The sequence below is a fragment of the Salvelinus fontinalis genome, chromosome 38 (assembly GCF_029448725.1).
Source record: "Salvelinus fontinalis isolate EN_2023a chromosome 38, ASM2944872v1, whole genome shotgun sequence".
Taxonomy (NCBI): Eukaryota; Metazoa; Chordata; class Actinopteri; order Salmoniformes; family Salmonidae; genus Salvelinus; species Salvelinus fontinalis.
In genome coordinates, this window is record NC_074702.1 from 23462928 (window position 1) to 23482818 (window position 19891).

A 19891-nucleotide genomic window follows, 5' to 3' on the forward strand; every position below is an offset into this window, starting at 1 on the left:
CTAGCCTTTAATTACCCTTAATTAGCTCCCCAATCAGCAGGTTGTTTACAGCCAGGGCTCTGCTCTGCTGAGTGGCTGGTCTGACCACTTCCTGGGATTCAAGCGATTGGTGCTGCAGAGGCAGCATCCATTCAGTAATATATATAAAATAAACTTGTTTGGGAAAAGGTTTTTCAAAAAGAATGTCACGATCGTGTGGAGGATTGACGGACCAAAACGCAGCTTTAGGAAAATAAGCCATCTCCTTTTTTTATTTGATGAAGAAGGCAAACGAAACAAACACACTTACGAAATAAACAAAACAAGAAAACGATCGTGAAGCTAAATAACGATGTGCACACACTGGCTACAAACGTATCACATAGACAACTACTCACAACAAATGAAAGCCTATGGCTACCCTAAATAAGGCTCCCAATCAGAGACAACCGAAATCAGCTGTCTCTAATTGGGAACTCATTCCGGTAACCATAGACTCTCCTAGACAACTAAACATACATAGACAACGCTAGACACATGTACTCAACACAAACCCATATACTACACCCAACAACCCCTTTACCATAGAAACACCCAAAACCAACAAAACACAAACATTCCCCATGTCACACCCTGACCTAACTAAAATAATAAAGAAAACAAAGAATACTAAGGCCAGGGCGTGACATAACCCCCCCCCCTTAAGGTGCGAACTCCGGGCGCACCATTAACCAGTCTAGGGGAGGGTCTGGGTGGGCTTCCATCCACGGTGGCGGCTCCGGCTCTGGTCGTGGTCCCCACGTCACCACAGTCCCTAACCGCCTCCTTAGCTTCCTCCAAAAGACCCCCCTCCACATTAACCCCACTGCATTAAGGGGCAGTTCCGGACTAAGGGGCAGCTCCGGACTAAGGGGCAGTACCAGGGTAAGGGGCAGTACCAGGGTCAGGGGCAGCTCCGAACTGAGGGACTGCAGCTCCGGACTGAGGGACGGCCCATGGCTGGCTGACGGATCTGGCTGCTCATGGCTAGCTGACGGATCTGGCTGCTCATGGCTGGCTGACGGATCTGGCTGCTCATGGCTGGCTGACGGATCTGGCTGCTCATGGCTAGCTGACGGATCTGGCTGCTCATGGCTGGCTGACGGATCTGGCTGCTCATGGCTAGCTGACGGATCTGGCTGCTCATGGCTGGCTGACGGATCTGGCTGCTCATGGCTGGCTGACGGATCTGGCTGCTCATGGCTGGCTGACGGATCTGGCTGCTCATGGCTAGCTGACGGATCTGGCTGCTCATGGCTAGCTGACGGATCTGGCTGCTCATGGCTAGCTGACGGATCTGGCTGCTCATGGCTGACTGACGGATCTGGCTGCTCATGGCTGGCTGACGGATCTGGCTGCTCATGGCTGGCTGACGGATCTGGCTGCTCATGGCTAGCTGACGGATCTGGCTGCTCATGGCTAGCTGACAGCTCTGGCTGCTCATGGCTGGCTGACGGATCTGGCTGCTCATGGCTGGCTGACGGATCTGGCTGCTCATGGCTAGCTGACAGCTCTGGCAGATCCTGTCTGGGTGGCGGCTCTGGCAGATCCTGTCTGGTTGGCGGCTCTGGCAGATCCTGTCTGGTTGGCGGCTCTGGCAGATCCTGTCTGGTTGGCGGCTCTGGCAGATCCTGTCTGGTTGGCGGCTCTGGCAGATCCTGTCTGGTTGGCGGCTCTGGCAGATCCTGTCTGGTTGGCGGCTCTGGCAGATCCTGTCTGGCGGGCGGCTCTGGCAGATCCTGTCTGGCGGGCGGCTCTGGCAGATCCTGTCTGGCGGGCGGCTCTGGCAGATCCTGTCTGGCGGGCGGCTCTGGCAGATCCTGTCTGGCGGGCGGCTCTGGCAGATCCTGTCTGGCGGGCGACTCTGGCAGATCCTGTCTGGCGGGCGACTCTGGCAGATCCTGTCTGGCGGGCGACTCTGGCAGATCCTGTCTGGCGGGCGACTCTGGCAGATCCTGTCTGGCGGGCGACTCTGGCAGATCCTGTCTGGCGGGCGACTCTGGCAGATCCTGTCTGGCGGGCGACTCTGGCAGATCCTGTCTGGCGGGCGACTCTGGCAGATCCTGTCTGGCGGGCGACTCTGGCAGATCCTGTCTGGCGGGCGACTCTGGCAGATCCTGTCTGGCGGGCGACTCTGGCAGATCCTGTCTGGCGGGCGACTCTGGCAGATCCTGTCTGGCGGGCGACTCTGGCAGATCCTGTCTGGCGGGCGACTCTGGCAGATCCTGTCTGGCGGGCGACTCTGGCAGATCCTGTCTGGCGGGCGACTCTGGCAGATCCTGTCTGGCGGGCGACTCTGGCAGATCCTGTCTGGCGGGCGACTCTGGCAGATCCTGTCTGGCGGGCGACTCTGGCAGATCCTGTCTGGCGGGCGACTCTGGCAGATCCTGTCTGGCGGGCGACTCTGGCAGATCCTGTCTGGCGGGCGACTCTGGCAGATCCTGTCTGGCGGGCGACTCTGGCAGATCCTGTCTGGCGGGCGACTCTGGCAGATCCTGTCTGGCGGGCGACTCTGGCAGATCCTGTCTGGCGGGCGACTCTGGCAGATCCTGTCTGGCGGGCGACTCTGGCAGATCCTGTCTGGCGGGCGACTCTAGCGGCTCCTGTCTGGCGGGCGACTCTAGCGGCTCCTGTCTGGCGGACGGCTCTGTAGGCTCATGGCAGACGGGCGGCTTTGCAAGCTCATGGCAGACGGGCGGCTTTGCAGGCTCATGGCAGACGGATGGCTCAGACGGCGCTGGGGAGACGGATGGCTCAGATGGCGCTGGGGAGACGGATGGCTCAGATGGCGCTGGGGAGACGGATGGCTCAGATGGCGCTTGGCAGACGGGCAGTTCAGGCATCGCTGTGCAGACGGCAGACTCCTGCCGGCTGAGGCGCACTGTAGGCCTGGTGCGTGGTGCCGGGACTGGTGGCACCGGGCTGGGGACACGCATCTCAGGGCTAGTGCGGGGAGCAGCAACAGGACGCACAGGACTCTGGGGACACACAGGAGGCTTGGTGCGTGGTTTAGGCACTGGTGGTAAAGGGCTGGAGACACGCACCATATGGCTAGTGCGTGGAGGAGGCACTGGTAGTACTGGGTTGAGGCGGGGAGGTGGCGCCGGAAATACCGGACCGTGCAGGCGTACTGGCTCCCTTGAGCGCCGAGCCTGCCCAACCTTACCTGGTTGTATGCTCCCCGTCGCCTGACCAGTACGGGGAGGTGGAATAACCCGCACCGGCCTATGTAGGCGAACCGGGGACACCATGCGTAAGGCTGGTGCCATGTACGCCGGCCCGAGGAGACGCACTGGTGACCAGATGCGTTGGGCCGGCTTCATGACATACGGCTCAACGCTCAGTCTAGCCCGGCCGATACGTGGAGCTGAAATGTACCGAACCGGGCTATGCACGCGTACAGGAGACACCGTGCGCTCTACTGCATAACACGGTGTCTGCCCGTACTCTCGCTCTCCACGGTAAGTACAGGGAGTAGGCGCAGGTTTCCTACCTGACTTCGCCACACTCCCTTTAAGGCCCCCCCCAAGAAATTTTTGGGTTGTACTCACGGGCTTCCAGCCTTGTCTCCGTGCTGCCTCCTCATATCGCCTCCTCTCGGCTTTAGCTGCCTCCAGCTCTTCACGAGGAAGGCGATATTCTCCCGGTTGTGCCCACGGCCCCTTACCATCCAGTATCTCCTCCCATGTCCACGAATCCTGTGTAGGTGGGTCCTGTTGCCGCTTTCCATGCCGCTTGGTCCTGTATTGGTGAGTAGTTCTGTCACGATCGTGTGGAGGATTGACGGACCAAAACGCAGCTTTAGGAAAATAAGCCATCTCCTTTTTTTATTTGATGAAGAAGGCAAACGAAACAAACACACTTACGAAATAAACAAAACAAGAAAACGATCGTGAAGCTAAATAACGATGTGCACACACTGGCTACAAACGTATCACATAGACAACTACTCACAACAAATGAAAGCCTATGGCTACCCTAAATAAGGCTCCCAATCAGAGACAACCGAAATCAGCTGTCTCTAATTGGGAACTCATTCCGGTAACCATAGACTCTCCTAGACAACTAAACATACATAGACAACGCTAGACACATGTACTCAACACAAACCCATATACTACACCCAACAACCCCTTTACCATAGAAACACCCAAAACCAACAAAACACAAACATTCCCCATGTCACACCCTGACCTAACTAAAATAATAAAGAAAACAAAGAATACTAAGGCCAGGGCGTGACAAAGAAAATATAGACTACACCCTAGAAATCGATAGCAAGAATCAATCAAACAAATCTGATCTACGAAGAAAACGTTGAACGGTTAACTATAATTTAGTCTTTCATTTCAGACAGTTGAGTTCAACAAAACTCATATTGTGCTCTTTTCTAACCCACTATAGAGAAATTGATGACATTAAATCAAACCTGATTGGTTGTGGTAATTGTGCTGAGTGTGCAAATTTTTGCCGTCGTCCGTGACTGTCTTTAGCATCCCTTTTCAGAGATAATCTAGAGGAAAGAGACAAATGCCTCGGTATCCCCTTAGCACAGCATTTTCTGCAGTAGGGTCATAGGTTAAAAGCAGTGGAATGGTCGGTGGAAATTGTTAGAGTGAGGGGTCTCTGCATCAGCATAGTCTTCGATCTAAAGAAGCCATTTCCTGTAGCTTCTTGTCAGCTCTGTGCTTCCAGGTAGCTCTTGTGGTTAGGGGCCCTAACAAAACCTGGATTCATTATTCATACCAGGTCAACAGGTTGACAGTGTAGATGGAGAACATCGATTCATGGAAACGCATAGGAGGAACCTATAGGTCACTTGGATGAGGCTGTACCTTCTATTGACCAACCCATGACTTTATGTCTGAAACAGGTTGGATGTGGTAAACTGACAATTCAGCACAAATAAATCATTTATGTGTAGATAACTGGGGTTATAGCTTTGTGTATAATTATTTCAGCTAAATGTGATCTCATTCTAATATCATGTTCAATAATTTACACACATTTATTGCAAAATAATTTGAGCGTATTGCTCACTGTGTAGTAGGTTGACCAATGTTCTGAATTCAGAAATAGCCTTTGTTTCACCTTGTCTCCTTTTACCCATTCACACATCCTAACGGACCACATCTCGTGTCATCCATCCAGTTCCAGCCAAAATCATATTCCTGCACAACGCCGAGCAACAGCACCACTGGTGTTTCCCCTTTAAGGTGGACGGGAACCCTGAACCAACCATCCGCTGGCTTTTCAATGGCTCCAACCTGACCGAGGGCCGTTACACCTACACACAGTTCATTCCCGACTCGGACGACGGCTCTGTGAAGCACGGTTGTCTATTTCTCAACAAGCCCACCCACCTGAACAACGGCCTCTACACCATCATTGTGGAGAACAGACTGGGCGTGGACCAAGCCACGGCCACGGGAAAGTTCATGGACAACCCCTTTGACCCCTTTGATCCTGAGGGCATCATCCCAGGTGATTGTCTGAAATTTAAGGTCATAGAATTAGGAATTACAATTATTATAATTATAATTATTATAATTATAATAGTAATTTAATAGGATCTCTATGATACTGACCCTCACCATTCACCAACTTGTGTTATATTAGATACAGTCTCATGTGTTTGCATGTACAGTATGTACTATATACTTAGTCTAAATTTGTCATCCTCTCCTCTTTTTCTTCATGCCAGTCCTTGAAGAAAGTGATCCACGTAAGCCTCTTGAACGTTATTTTGACAGCGATTATTACCTGGTAGAAACAGATAAACTTCCTAAACTGTACCTAGCGAGAACAAAAAATAGTTATCACGAGTAGTTGAGTGCAAATTACCCAGGATTTTGCTTTCATATACTCCACTTTTTTTTAATACACTGTGTGTCAGTGTCTTGCATACTTTATGTGTGGTTATCACGGTGATTTGTGAGTAACGATCCATCATTAATGATTCCTTTTCTGCTCCCTCCAGTTCCCACCAACAAATCTAATGAGGATGTCACTGAGAACCTGGAGAGCAGAGTGTTTGGGGTGAGACGCCATTCAATGGGTCTGAAACATAGTAATAATATAACATACACTATGGAGAGCTAATGTTTTAGCAAATGTTATGTTATGCTATGCTAGGCTATGTTGATGCTAATTATGTTTCTGTGCAGGTGTCGGTGGCAGTGGGTCTGGCTGTGTTTGCTTGCACCTTCCTCCTCATTATGGTACTGGTCATCAACAAGTGTGGCCAGCAGTCCAAGTTTGGTATTCACCGTAAGTGACACACTCTATTATGCATTGTGTTTCAAATACCACAGTAGTGTCTGTTATTTTGCACAAAGTATAATCTCCTATACTCAGAGGGGTAATAGTAAGCAATACGTTACCTGGGTTTTCATAGAAGACAGCTATGAAACAACCTGAGATGGGTTTGCTGTTCTCAAAACTCCTCAATTGTTAGAAAGTGAAGGGTTGAGACTAAATTCTGACATGTCCCTGTCTGGAGCATTCAGTAAGAGACAACCCCAGGAGAAAATGACACTTTGCCAAAGGTAAAGACTTCTCTGAAAAAGCATATCCATTCCAAACTGAAACAAGCAAAAGCCAGCGACAATGCCAACTCATTTTTTTCATTATCACTTTGGAATTGCCAATAGTTCCGCAGCAAGCATTGTATTCCTCTCTGAAAGTGATTCACATGAGGCCAGGCAATATAAGGTTTCCGCCAGGCTGTAACTTTGCACACTGTCAGCCCAACAGCTCGGTTAGAGTGCCTTAATTACAGCAGTGAACGGCGTCAGGAGCCCCTAGCTGCAGCGTTGGCCATTAAAGAAGACTGATGGAGGCCAGCTAGGCATGATAGGTCCTCTCGGACCCCCCCAGAAAGTGCCTAAGTGGGCCTGATTGCCTAAGTGGGCCCCCCTCCTGGCCAACTCGTTTCCCCTCGCTTGCTGCCATCCACCATTTTCTATCAGGGGCTCTGGGGGTTCTGTGGTTTTCTCGTTGAGTGGGTTTTTCAATTGTTAATACTGTGTGCAGAAAATACAGTAGTTGCTTACTGCTCTGACGTCCACTTTCCTCTCTCTCTCTCTCTCTCTCTCTCTCTCTCTCTCTCTCTCCTCTCTCTCTCTCTCTCTCTCTCACTCTCTCTCTCTCTCTCTCTCTCTCTCTCTCTCTCTCTCTCTCTCTCTCCTTCTCTCTCCTCTCTCTCTCTCTCTCTCTCTCTCTCTCTCTCTCTCTCTCTCTCTCTCTCTCTCTCTCTCTCTCTCTCTCTCTCTCGTCTCTCTCTCTCTCTCGCTCTCTCTCTCTCTCTCTCTCTCTCTCTCTCTCTCTCTCTCTCTCTCTCTCTCTCTCTCTCTCTCTCTCTCTCTCTCTCTCCAGGTTCATCTGTCTTGGGAACAGAGGATGATCTTGCTGTGTCACTGCGTTTCATGAACTTTGGGGCCAGCCCTCCTTCCTCTGACGACTCTGGGATGTCCAGCGTTGTGGAGAACCCCCAGTACTTCTGTGGCATTTTCAAAGACAAAGACATGTGTGAGTGTAATCGGAATACAACTAGGGAGTGGATATGTGCTAACTTCATTATGATTGCATTTAATATACTGTATCTACCATGTTTTTCCCTAGATAAAGTTGTTAATCCTACACTGTTTTATAAGGCCCAATGTTGAAAGCCTTTCTCTGTGTATGTACAGGTGTGCAGCACATTAAAAGACAGGACATAGTTCTGAAGTGGGAACTGGGTGAGGGGGCATTTGGCAAAGTCTACCTGGCAGAGTGTGCCAACCTCAGTCCGGACAGTGACAAAATGCTGGTGGCCATCAAGGTATGCATGAGACTTCCATCCATGGCCACACTTTCAGAGGTGCATTACATTAAGCTTAGACCTCCTAAACATGACGATGTCATATCCTCCCATGACTGTGTTTCTCTGTGGTCAGACTCTGAAGGATGCCAATGAGTCGACCCGGCAGGACTTCCAGAGAGAGGCTGAGCTGCTCACAGTCCTCCAGCACCAGAACATTGTTCGCTTCTATGGAGTGTGTACAGATGGCGAGCCACTGGCGATGGTGTTTGAATACATGAGACATGGAGACCTCAACCGCTTCCTCAGGTATGGAAAAGAAACAGAACCTCATACTTCAACCCCAGAGGGATAACCTCCATGCCTACCTTCCCTGTTAACCTTTATTCATTAGCTTCAGCATGGCAACTATTTAGAAGCCGAGGGTTTTGTTCTGACATCACTGCGTAGTTGTGTCCACAGCTCTTCAGCAAAGCCACTTAATTTACCTTGATGAGCCACACAAAAACAACTGTTTCTATGCCAAGCCACACTTGCAGAAACCATCGTCCTCTCTGCACTACCGTGTTGTGTTCCCAAGACAATAACCCACTTGGGGTGGACCACATGGACCGATAGTGTGTTGCAGTGGTTAAGGACACTTAGTTGTGGGAGTGCCAAATCATTTCTGTGATCTGGGATGACTGAATATGTGATCTTAGATGCATTTCGGATATCATATAATTGAAGATGTCCACGTCGACCGCAGGACTTATCGTAGCCTGTCTACACTCTGAAGTTCTAAAGGCAAGTCTGCTCCAGCATGGATGCAGGAGAGATGTTCACTGAGCACTCAGACAGAGCACCACATTGATACTGTGGATGACCGCTCATGCTGCACCTGGGACGTACTCTGAGACACCATTGAAACAGACATAGTATGTCTGCCACTGCCAGGTGTCCATTCGGGGCCAGACTGGGAATGGAGACTAGATGCGCACACAGACACAGCCCACACTATCCATATTCATGGATAGATGGAAATCACATTTCCAAGCAGACAGAATGGATGTGTGTCTCTTGGCCTATGAGGCAGCTGCTCGTCTACCCTACCACCTGCCTGTTAAACTAATAGTGATGGAATAGATAACTTCCTGCATGTGACACATTTCTATTAGGATTGATGGACACATCGAGGAGCTTATTGGGAGTGAGCTACAAGTCAGAGTGGGTGGGGTGGATGTGATATTGAGAGAAACTGTGGAACGTTTGAAGAATAAGGCTAGAATAAGGGTAATCAAATTATTCCAAATGAATGCAAGGCGTATAACAAGCCTTATGTTTCCTATTAACCATCTTGTTAAGTTGTTTTGTTATGGCTTGGTCTCTAGCTGACGGCCTCTATTACACTTAAAGGATCTCATATATGTCCAACATGCTCCATCTGCAGATTGCATGCAGTAATCATCCATCTGGTTACTGTATGTTGATATTGCATCACTAGGTTGGTGCAAAAGTTCATGCGTCGAAGCACCAATCAGAAGCCGAAATTAATCTGGGAGAGCTGGGCCCAATCACAAAGTCTCAGATTAGGAGCGCTGATCCAGGATCAGGTTTCCCGGTCCATATATTCATTATGATCAAAAAGGCTTTATGATCCTATATTAACACTACTCTGAGACTCTGTGAATAAGGGTCCTTATTGACGTCAGCCAAAGTATGTCTCATGCCGTTCACCCAAAAGCCTGTAAAACTCTAAAGGTCATGACCTCTCCTCCTCCTGTCCACCAGAGCGCACGGTCCAGACGCCCATATCCTGGCGGAGGTGAAGATGCCCCCGCTGGGCCAGCTCACTCTTCCCCAGATGCTGCACATCGCCGCCCAGATCGCCTCAGGCATGGTCTACCTGGCCTCCCTTCACTTTGTGCACCGGGACCTGGCCACACGCAACTGCCTGGTGGGAGATATGGGAGAGGGTCTGATGGTCAAGATAGGAGACTTCGGCATGTCCCGGGACATCTACAGCACAGACTACTACAGGGTAAAGGTGGAAGTAGTGAAATACTTTTTTAGGGGGGGATTTGTCATCTAACATTTCAATGTCATGTAATATTTCACAAAATTGTATATCCAACTCTATGTACAAAAAATACATATTGATATTTTCAATGTATAGGCTTATCCCATATGAAGTAGCATGGTACATCTGATGATCATAATCATTGTCATATTAATTATAATTCTATAAATGTACAATTGAATGACCACTGACCTAACTCCTATCAGGTGGGTGGGCGTACGATGCTTCCTATTCGCTGGATGCCCCCGGAAAGCATCATGTACAGGAAGTTCACCACGGAGAGTGATATCTGGAGCTTTGGAGTGGTCCTCTGGGAGATCTTCACCTATGGGAAACAGCCCTGGTACCAGCTCTCCAACAGTGAGGTAAGGAACTGGGCACTGGGTAGGAAGCAACGTGGGGTTGCAGATTGCCTAGTGGTTAGAGCATTGTTCCAGTTAGAGTGTTGGGCCAGTAACCGAAAGGTTGCTGGATTAAATCCCTGAGCCGACAAGGTAAAAATATGTTGTTCTGCCCCTGGGCAAGGCAGTTAACCCACAGTTCCCTGGGTGCATGGATGTCAATTATGGCAGCCCCCCATACCTCTCTGATTCAGAGGGGTTGGGTTAAATGCGGAAGATGCATTCAGTTGTACAACTGACTAAGTATCCCACTTTTCCGGAAAGAGTGCTGGTTTGAATCCCTGAGCTGACAAGGTGAAGAATCTGTTGATATGCCGTTGAGCAACACTCATTTCTCCAGGTGCTGTTCATAGTGGCAGATCCTGGCTGTGACCCTATTCTCTGATGGTGTCTCAGGAAGAGTGGGATATGCAAAAACACATTTCCAATTCACACGTGAAATAGGACAAATATAAGCACCGACCTTTTTCTTTGTGAAAGTGTCATCTTTGTATTGGTGATCAAAACCTTCTAAATTCATAGTGATAATTAAGTAGATATAACCTGTCTAGGATCAGCGTGGCGCTAGCGGCACTCCCCCCCCCCCCCCACTGAAAAACCAGTGCCGCGAAATTCAAAAAAAATATTTTTTTAAAATATTTAACTTTCACACATTAAAGTCCAATACAGCTAATGAAAGACACAGATCTTATGAATCCAGTCAACATTTCCGATTTTTAAAATGTTTTACAGGGAAGACACAATATGTAAAGATGTACATCTATTACCTAAAAAACACATTAGCATATTCCACCATCTTTTATTTGTCCACCAACACCAGTAGCCATCACCAATTCGGCTAAACTAAGATATTTATAGCCCCTAACCAACAAAAAAACTCATTAGATGACAGTCTGATAACATATTTATGGTATGGGATAGGTTTTGTTAGAAAAAAGTGCATATTTCAGGTATATGGCATAGTTTACAATTGCACCCACCATCACAAATGGACTAGAATAATTACAATGAGCAACGTGTTTACCTAACTACTAATCATCAAACATTTCGTAAAAATACACAGCATACACGAATCGAAAGACACAGATCCTGTGAATACAGACAATATTTCAGATTTTCTAAGTGTCTTACAGCGAAAACACAATAAATCGTTATATTAGCTTAGCACATAGCAATTAGCAGCCCAGCATTGATTCTAGCCAAAGTGAGCGATAAAAGTCAACATCGCCAAAAGATATTAATTTTTTCACTAACCTTCTCAGAATTCTTCCGATGACACTCCTGTAACATCACATTACAACATGCATATACAGTTTGATCGAAAATGTTTATATTTAGCCACCAAAATCATGGTTAGACAATGTGAAATGTAGACAAGCTGGTAAAGAAAACGTCCTTGCGCCACTTAGACAGTGATCTACTCTTATACATAAATACTCATAAACGTGACTAAAAAATATAGGGTGGACAGGGATTGATAGACAATTTAATTCTTAATACAATTGCGTTATTACATTTTTTAATTTATCCTTACTTTTCAATACAGTTTGCGCCAAGCGAAGCTACGTCAAAAAACATGGCATCCTAAGCCACTAAAATGTTTCGACAGAAACACGATTTATCATAATAAAAATGTCCTACCTTGAGCTGTTCTTCCATCAGTATCTTGGGCAAAGGATCCTTTCTTGGGAGAAATCGTCTTTTGGTGGAAAGCTGTCCTCTTGCCATGTGGAAATGTCAACTACGTTCGGGATGAACTGAAAAGCGTGACCAACTTTTCACATCGTTGCAAAAATAAATGTCCCAAAATCGCACTAAACGGATATAAATTGCTATAAAACGCTTTAAATTAACTACTTTGTGATGTTTGTAACTCCTATAACGAGTGAAAAGATGACCGGAGAAATATAACAGGCTAAACTAACGCTTGGAACAGGAGAGGGTCGGTGTCTTCCACGCGCGTTACGCAGCAAGAAAAGACTTGCTAGCTAAAGGTTTTTTTCATTTGTAGGGCCTGTGAACGAGCAATCGAGCCCGTTGGAATCGTCATCACGTAAAGGCATCCAGGGGAAGACGTAAGAAGTGTCCGTATAGTCATAGCAACGACAGTGCCCGTTTAAATGACTTCAGAAAAGTGGCCAACGTTTCTCAAATCTGACTCCATGTCAGGGAAATTGCTGTAGAATGGGCTCTGTTCCACTTAGAGACAAAATTTCAACTCCTATAGAAACTATAGACTGTTTTCTATCCAATAATAATAATAATATGCATATTGTACGATCAAGGATTTTGTGGGAAGCCGTTTAAAAAATTAGCCACATTAGCATAAATAGTCTAAACAGCGCCCCCATCCCCAACAGGATAACTCTGATATCTAGTTGTGTTGAGTAATGGAACATTGTCCAGGCAAAGTGTAAATACGCTACCACATCATCATTCAGCCAGTGGATAGAGGGGGAAGTGTTTGATCATAGAAGGAGACTAGAGCACTAGGATTTCCCGTCTGCTATACAGTCAATCAATGACTTCATAGTAATCATGGTGGGCCCAGTCCAACCCTTTTAGGTTGCACCCCAAGAAGTGGACTCTGTCCTGACCGCAACTGCACCATTATGGACTAGAACCCTCTTCCTTTCAAGTGGAGGGTAGATCACTTTTCCCTTCCACTCAATTCTAATCTCATTGGGTCTCATCTTTGCCCAGGGCCAATGACGTTTAACCTTGTTAACTTAATCCTTCCCGGCCAATGATGGACGTGTGTAATTATCATGTCGTATAATTAGGGAAGGCAGGGATAAATCATCCCAAACACTCCATCTACTGTAGGTCTAAGATAAGGAGACGGGCGGCCATCTTGGAAAGTCACTATACATTTTTGTTCACATAAGGTTCTGAGAACCTTATGTTTCTTAGAGCTCGGTAAGAGCGTGGTTGTCCTACGGTTATTATGCATACAACCTTCCCACAACTTTCTGGGAATGGTGCAGGATAGTTGCTTTGAAACATTCTCAGCACATTTAGGAAACTTGACAAAAATCGTTATTTTCTTGGTGTTTCATTACTTTAACAGAAAGTTTCCTAAAAGATAGACAAAAATGACAAAAATTAATTGCTTTGTATAAGTAAAAAAACATGGCATGCAAGCTCCATCCTGGTAGTGCAGTGGACTAATTCCATGGCTGAAGAACAGAAGATCATAGGTATGAATCTCACTGACGCTGTGCCACAAAAAAAAAAAAATGTTTACATGATTAATGCGTAAGCAAATTAATTTCCATGTGTCCTATCTGTGCTTGGAGTTCAAAACAATGATTCTAAGCTAGCAGTGTTATTGAAACTCGGAACGTTATTTAATTACCTTCAAATAACCTATAATTTCCGTTCTAAGAACGTTAATAAAACCTCAGAGGAAACTTTCAGGGAACTATAGTATAATGTTCTCAGAACCTAAAAATAAACGTTCCCAGAACAGGCAAAATTATCACTTCAAATCTCAGAACTTTATAAAAACATTCCGCTTTACTGGTCAGGAAATTAATGGCTTCGTTCCCAGAACAAATTGGAAACCAAAAACGCACATTCCCACAACTTCCAAGGACCCAAATGTGCTAGCTGGGTATTATAGTATGATGAGGTTCCGTGCTGACAGGTCTCTTCAGTTCATTGGATTAAGTCAGGGATATTGAACTCTTTAAAAGGGTTAAGTCGCTGGCTCTTTATGTGATGTGGGGCCAAGGGCAGTCCTTGAATGGGAATCGACATAGCGGAATTCAGTCCTTGACAGTGATAAATGCATCGAGCCATGCCAAGTGTAAGAATGTGTGAATTTGACAATTTCTGATGAATACTGTTCCATTGTTTTGCAAGATCGCCAGTTTATTAGAGGCAACATCTTTGGTTCTCACAGAATGTTCTCCAGAATTGTACAAAAGTTGTCGACTCATCTTGACAACTCCACTTATTGTTCTTACCCAAGTGTCTTCACCTTAAGCTCTCTAGAGTAGCTTGAGCTTGTCTGGTCAAATTAATGAAAACATTCAAACCCTGAGGTAATAGCCCCAGATAAAGAAGCATAGCAAAAACCTAGAGTTACTGGAGCTAGCAGTCCTTCTAATTCTAACCCCCTCCCTTTGCCTCTATTTGCGCCCCCACAGGCTATCGAGTGCATAACACAGGGCCGGGAGCTGGAGAGACCACGCACTTGCCCCAAGGAGGTACACAGCCTGATGCAGGGCTGCTGGCAGAGGGAGCCCCAGCAGAGACTGGTCATCAAGGACATCCACAGCCGCCTCCTGTCCCTGGTTAAGAGTCCCCCTATCTATCTGGACATCCTGGGGTAGAGGCTAGGAGTTCTGGGGCTGAGGCTGGGGCAGTGTCCAGGCAAGGGGAAGTAGGGGAACTTACGGTCAGGAATGACGGGTATTGGGAAGGGGTGGAAGTCAGGTAAAGGACTGTGCTATGGCAATCCTGAACCTAAGCATTGCTGTCATTTACCTCTTTGGGTCTTAACCACACCGACACCCCCTCTGATTGGATATTTGGTCAGATTGGACTTTGCTAGGATCTGTTCTGATAGGGACCATTGGGTTGGGAAGGGTAAGGTGAAGTTGCTCCTAGATGCTGATATTGGGTATTTTTTGGCCACTAATGGTTACGGATAGGATTGGGGAAGGGAAGCTGATCCCAGATCTGTACCTCAGAGAAACTTTACCCTGGAACGATGGGAAGACTATGGGGATGGGGGTTACTTCCTACTTCCTGGTCCATGCTGCCTCAGCTCGCCTCGTCTCACTCTGTGTGCCGCTGGCTGGGAGCGGTTGGAAGAAGATGAGCCAGCGAAGACCTGTCAAGTGTTTACTGTGAGTGTTTTATTGTGTAACTGAACGGGTGTCGTCCTGATGAATGGTTTTGCATGATTGGAGAAATCCAGACTATACAGTGCCTTTGGGAATGTTTTCAGACCGCTTGACTTTTTTCACATTTTGTTACGTTACAGCCTTATTCTAAAATTAATTAAATTGTTTTTTTCCTTCAATCTACACACAATACCCCATAATGACAAAGCAAAAATAGGTTTTCGGGAACTTTTTGCAAATTTATTACAAATAAAAAACTGAAATATTACATTTACATAAGTATTCAGACTCTTTACTCAGTACTTTGTTGAAGCACCTTTGGCAGCGATTACAGCATTGAGTCTTCTTGGGTGTGATGCTACAAGCATGGCACACCTGTATTTGGGGAGTTTCTCCCATTCTTCTCTGCATATCCTCTCAAGATCTGTCAGGTTGGATGGGGAGCATTGCTGCACAATTATTTTCTTTTTTTCCCTTTTCTTTTCTTTTTTAAAAATTGTATCCCCTTTTCTCCCCAATTTTCGTGGTATCCAATCGCTAGTAATTACTATCTTGTCTCATCGCTACAACTCCCGTACGGGCTCGGGAGAGACGAAGGTCGAAAGCCACGCGTCCTCCGAAGCACAACCCAACCAAGCCGCACTGCCTCTTAACACAGCGCGCCTCCAACCCGGAAGCCAGCCGCACCAATGTGTCGGAGGAAACACCGTGCACCTGGCCCCCTTGGTTAGCGCGTACTGCGCCCGGCCCGCCTCAGGAGTCGCTGGAGCGCGATGAGACAAGGATATCCCTACCGGCCAAACCCTCCCTAACCCGGACGACGCTAGCCCAATTGTGCGTCGCCCCACGGACCTCCCGGTCGCGGCCGGCTGCGACAGAGCCTGGGCGCAAACCCAGAGACTCTGGTGGCACAGCTAGCACTGCGATGCAGTGCCCTAGACCACTGCGCCACCCGGGAGGCCCGCACAGTTATTTTCAGGTCTCTCCAGAGATGTTCGATTGGGTTCAAGTCCGGGCTCTCAAGGACATTCAGAGACTTGTCCCGAAGCCACTCCTGCGTTGTCTTGGCTGTGTGCTTAGGGTCGTTGTTCTGTTGGAAGGTGAACCTTCGCCTCAGTCTGAGGTCCTGAACGCTCTGGAGCAGGTTTTCATTAAGGATCCCATTGTACTTTGCTCCATTCATCTTTGCCTCAATCCTGACAAGTCTCCCAGTCCCTGCCACTGAAAAACATCCCCACAGCAGAATGCTGCCACCACCATGCTTCACCGTAGGGATGGTGCCAGGTTTCCTCCAGTTCTGACACTTGACATTCAGGCCAAAGAGTTCAATCTTGGTTTCATTAGACCAGAGAATCTGGTTTCTTATGGTCTGAGAGTCTTTAGGTTCCTTTTGGCAAACTCCAAGCGGACTGTCATGTTCCTTTTACTGAGGAGTGGCTTCCGTCTGGCCACTCTACCATAAAGGCCTGATTGGTGGAGTGCTGCAGAGATGGTTGTCCTTCTGGAAGTTTCTCCCATCTCCACAGAGGAACTCTTGAGCTCTGTCAGAGTGACCATCGGGTTCTTGGTCACCTCCCTGACGAAGGCCCTTCTCCCCTGATTGCTCAGTTTGGCCGGGCGGCCAGTTCTAGGAAGAACCTTGTTGGTTCTAAACTTCTTCCATTTAAGAATGATGGAGACCACTGTGTTCTTGGACCTTCAATCCTGTAGAAATGTTTTGGTACCCTTCCCCAGATCTGTGCCTTGACACAATCCTGTCTCTGAGTTCTACGGACAATTCCTTCGACCTCATGGCTTGGTTTTTGCTCAGACATGCATTGTCAACTATGACATGTATTGCCAACCTTATATAGACAGGTGTGTGCCTTTCCAAATTGTAGAATCCAGTCAACTTGTAGAAACATCTCAAAGATGTTCAATGGAAACAGGATGCACCTGAGCTCAATTTCGAGTCTCCTAGCAAAGGGTCTGAATACTTATGTAAATAAGGTATTTCTGTGTTAAATATTTTATACATTTGCTAAAAAAAATATAAAAAATGTTTTCACTTTGTCATTCCGGGGCGTTGTGTGTAGATTGTTCAGGATTTTTATTTATTTAATAAATTTTAGAACAAGGCTGTAACGTAACAAAATGTGGAAAAAGTCAAGGGGTCTGAATACTTTCCGGGATTTACTGTTGCCTGCGAATATGGAAACGTTTAATTACTTTAGTGACTTTCAAGCCCGAGCATACTTTTTGTAGGTGAAATTTCAAACTTTCTTCTACAATTTTGATAATAAGTGCTTTACCATTATGACCATTATGTATTGTAACAGTAAGACGCCATCTTTCCATTTTCAAGCTGTGTGATATAATCTGCAGGAGTGAAAGTGATTTCAAGAGAGTGCCAAGTCAATTGCACTAATCAGAAAGCTTTCTATTGTTAGGCAGTTATGTCAGATCAATCATTTTTCATATGCATAGCCCAGACAATAGTAAAGAAACTGCATACAAAGTCTGTGTTCTTCATGGTTATCACTTGCATTGTATTGGGATATCTATTATCAATTAGCATTTGTAATATGAACTAAAAGTAAATGGTCATTAAGAGATGCTCCTTATCAATATAATCTTATTTGATAACCCAATTTGTTTATAACCCAAAACCCAACCATCATCTGGATTGAAAATGTCTGAATACAGTAAAATGTGTGTGTGTGTGTGTGTGTGTGTGTGTGTGTGTGTGTGCGTGCGTGCGTGCGTGCGTGTGTGTGTGTGCGTGCGTGTGTGTGCGCGCAATAGTAAGTTTGACCGGACGTCGTCTACTGTTGATATTGTTCACTACAGTTGGTTATAGCAAAAGGAATACAGTACAATGTTTTGCATTTTCCGCCTACTAATTCAAATCCGAATGTACAATATTATATTTACAAACATTATAGTAGAGTTGTATAGTTATTCTTTTGACTTATACATTATTTATCTAATGTATTACTCTGTTCAAAATGTCTTACTGTATATGCAATCCTTTTCTGTCAGAGGACAAAACAAAGACGACTAATTGTAAAATAGGAATATTTTTGAAAAAACAGCAGGGGAACTTCTATTAAAGGCCAGGAAGGTGTTTTTCCTGACATACTATTCTTAAATGTTTTGCATTTAAATACTGTAGAATGATTTCTCTGTTCAAGGTCAGTGAGTATACTCCAAAGAAAAACATGTGTATGCAATGCAAGACTATAGCTCATAGGTTCAGGTACAGTTACAAAGCTTTCATAGGAAATAGCCATGTTAACATGCCTTATAGTGACCCCAAAGCATTTAACATCAGCCTTTAACATCAAGGCAAGCTGCTGAAATCCAGTAAGGGACAAGATGGTTGAGAGAGATACAGCAAAATGGTGTCACATGTAACAGATGGATAACAATGCTCGAGACTTCAGGAGGAGAGTGACAGATGGAATTGAAATAGAGACCGTGATACAACCTATAGACCACAACAAGGTCTACTCTCCCTTTTAACCTTTCACCTTGAAAATAAAAGCAGACGTTTTACAAGACTAGTAAAACAATTGGGACACCTTTGAATGTAAATATGTAAATCTACTTTATTGATGTTAAAAAAATTGTCATGTTCAAATATTGTTCCCCCAGCACTTTGTATATCGTCTATCCATGAATAAAACAACCATTTGGTTCAAGAGGAGAGTTTCCAATTGTATAACATCTTACAGTACATATTTTAAACATATTTCTGAGGATGAACAAATATAGACTAATTGTACCTAAATGTTTTAGCCTGCAAAAGCATCTTTCATTGTGTGGAGGTCCGTAATCAATTACCTGAATTACACACAGCAGTACTTTCTCTCTGGAACTCTCACCGCAAACATCAGTTACTGGAAGAATAAAGTTTTATATTACCTTACATCACCCCCCAAACAAACAAACACACTTTGGATATATTACAGCAGCCTCTCGTCACCTTACACTTTTTTTTCTCCTTCCCTTTTCTCCATATCCACTCCCTTAGGAGGACTAATGGGTTGTGAGTAATGTTATATCGCTGGCTCTCTCCCTCTCTTTAGTGTATTGGAAATGAAAACACTTGTTAGGCTCATGCTGGACCACTATTTCCAATCACGTCTTACAGGCAAAGACGGGACTATACCTACAACCCGCTATAGAGATGTACTTTCCACTGCCCATTTCCTTCCATGGCTAGAGCCAAGCGAGTTTGCCTCGACTATCTCAACTCCCTCATTAACACTCATCCCTTTTAAGACCCTAAGAGAGGAGTGATAGAGAGCCTCTATTCCCCATCTGAATTGTACAGACCACAATCTCAGCATCTTCCCCACTGACAGATAGAAAATAAGAACCTCAAATTGCCTCAAAACAAGATAAGCAACATTTTATGGTATGTTACCACAATTTGGTAGAATCTGGCAAAATAACTATATTTTCCACTCTCTTAGATGAGGTGGGCTAAGCTTGGCAACAAGAGATTCGCTACATACTTGTTGGCTACACAAGCAAAAAAAATGATCCTTGTACAATCATGCCTCCTACTGCTCACATTCATAAATACACCAATACGTTGTTCTGTCTTGCAGTAGAACAGTGGTTGTTTTACAGTAGATCATTGCTCAGTGAAAGGTTGTCATCTAGTGTATTTGAAAATAACTGCAGTACTCCCCTATATGATCCAACATTTCAACTGATACAGTTGTTATACACAGTTGGAAGACAAACACATTAATGCTGTCAAATA

The 19891-nt window shown here is 45.9% G+C and overlaps 1 protein-coding gene across 1 annotated transcript in view; it reads left to right on the plus strand.

The window, feature by feature from the left end:
* The window catches only part of LOC129837834 (high affinity nerve growth factor receptor-like), a 41000-nt gene extending 22200 nt beyond the window's left edge, over positions 1–18800 (plus strand). Inside the window, exons 8-17 of the mRNA XM_055904297.1 lie at positions 5170–5502; positions 5723–5743; positions 5999–6057; positions 6186–6288; positions 7396–7548; positions 7710–7840; positions 7956–8128; positions 9590–9839; positions 10085–10243; positions 14434–18800. Coding sequence (XP_055760272.1) covers positions 5170–5502; positions 5723–5743; positions 5999–6057; positions 6186–6288; positions 7396–7548; positions 7710–7840; positions 7956–8128; positions 9590–9839; positions 10085–10243; positions 14434–14619 — 1568 coding nt within the window. The 3' untranslated portion in view covers positions 14620–18800. The remainder of the gene's footprint in view (positions 1–5169; positions 5503–5722; positions 5744–5998; positions 6058–6185; positions 6289–7395; positions 7549–7709; positions 7841–7955; positions 8129–9589; positions 9840–10084; positions 10244–14433) is intronic.
* The last annotated feature ends 1091 nt before the right edge of the window (positions 18801–19891 follow it).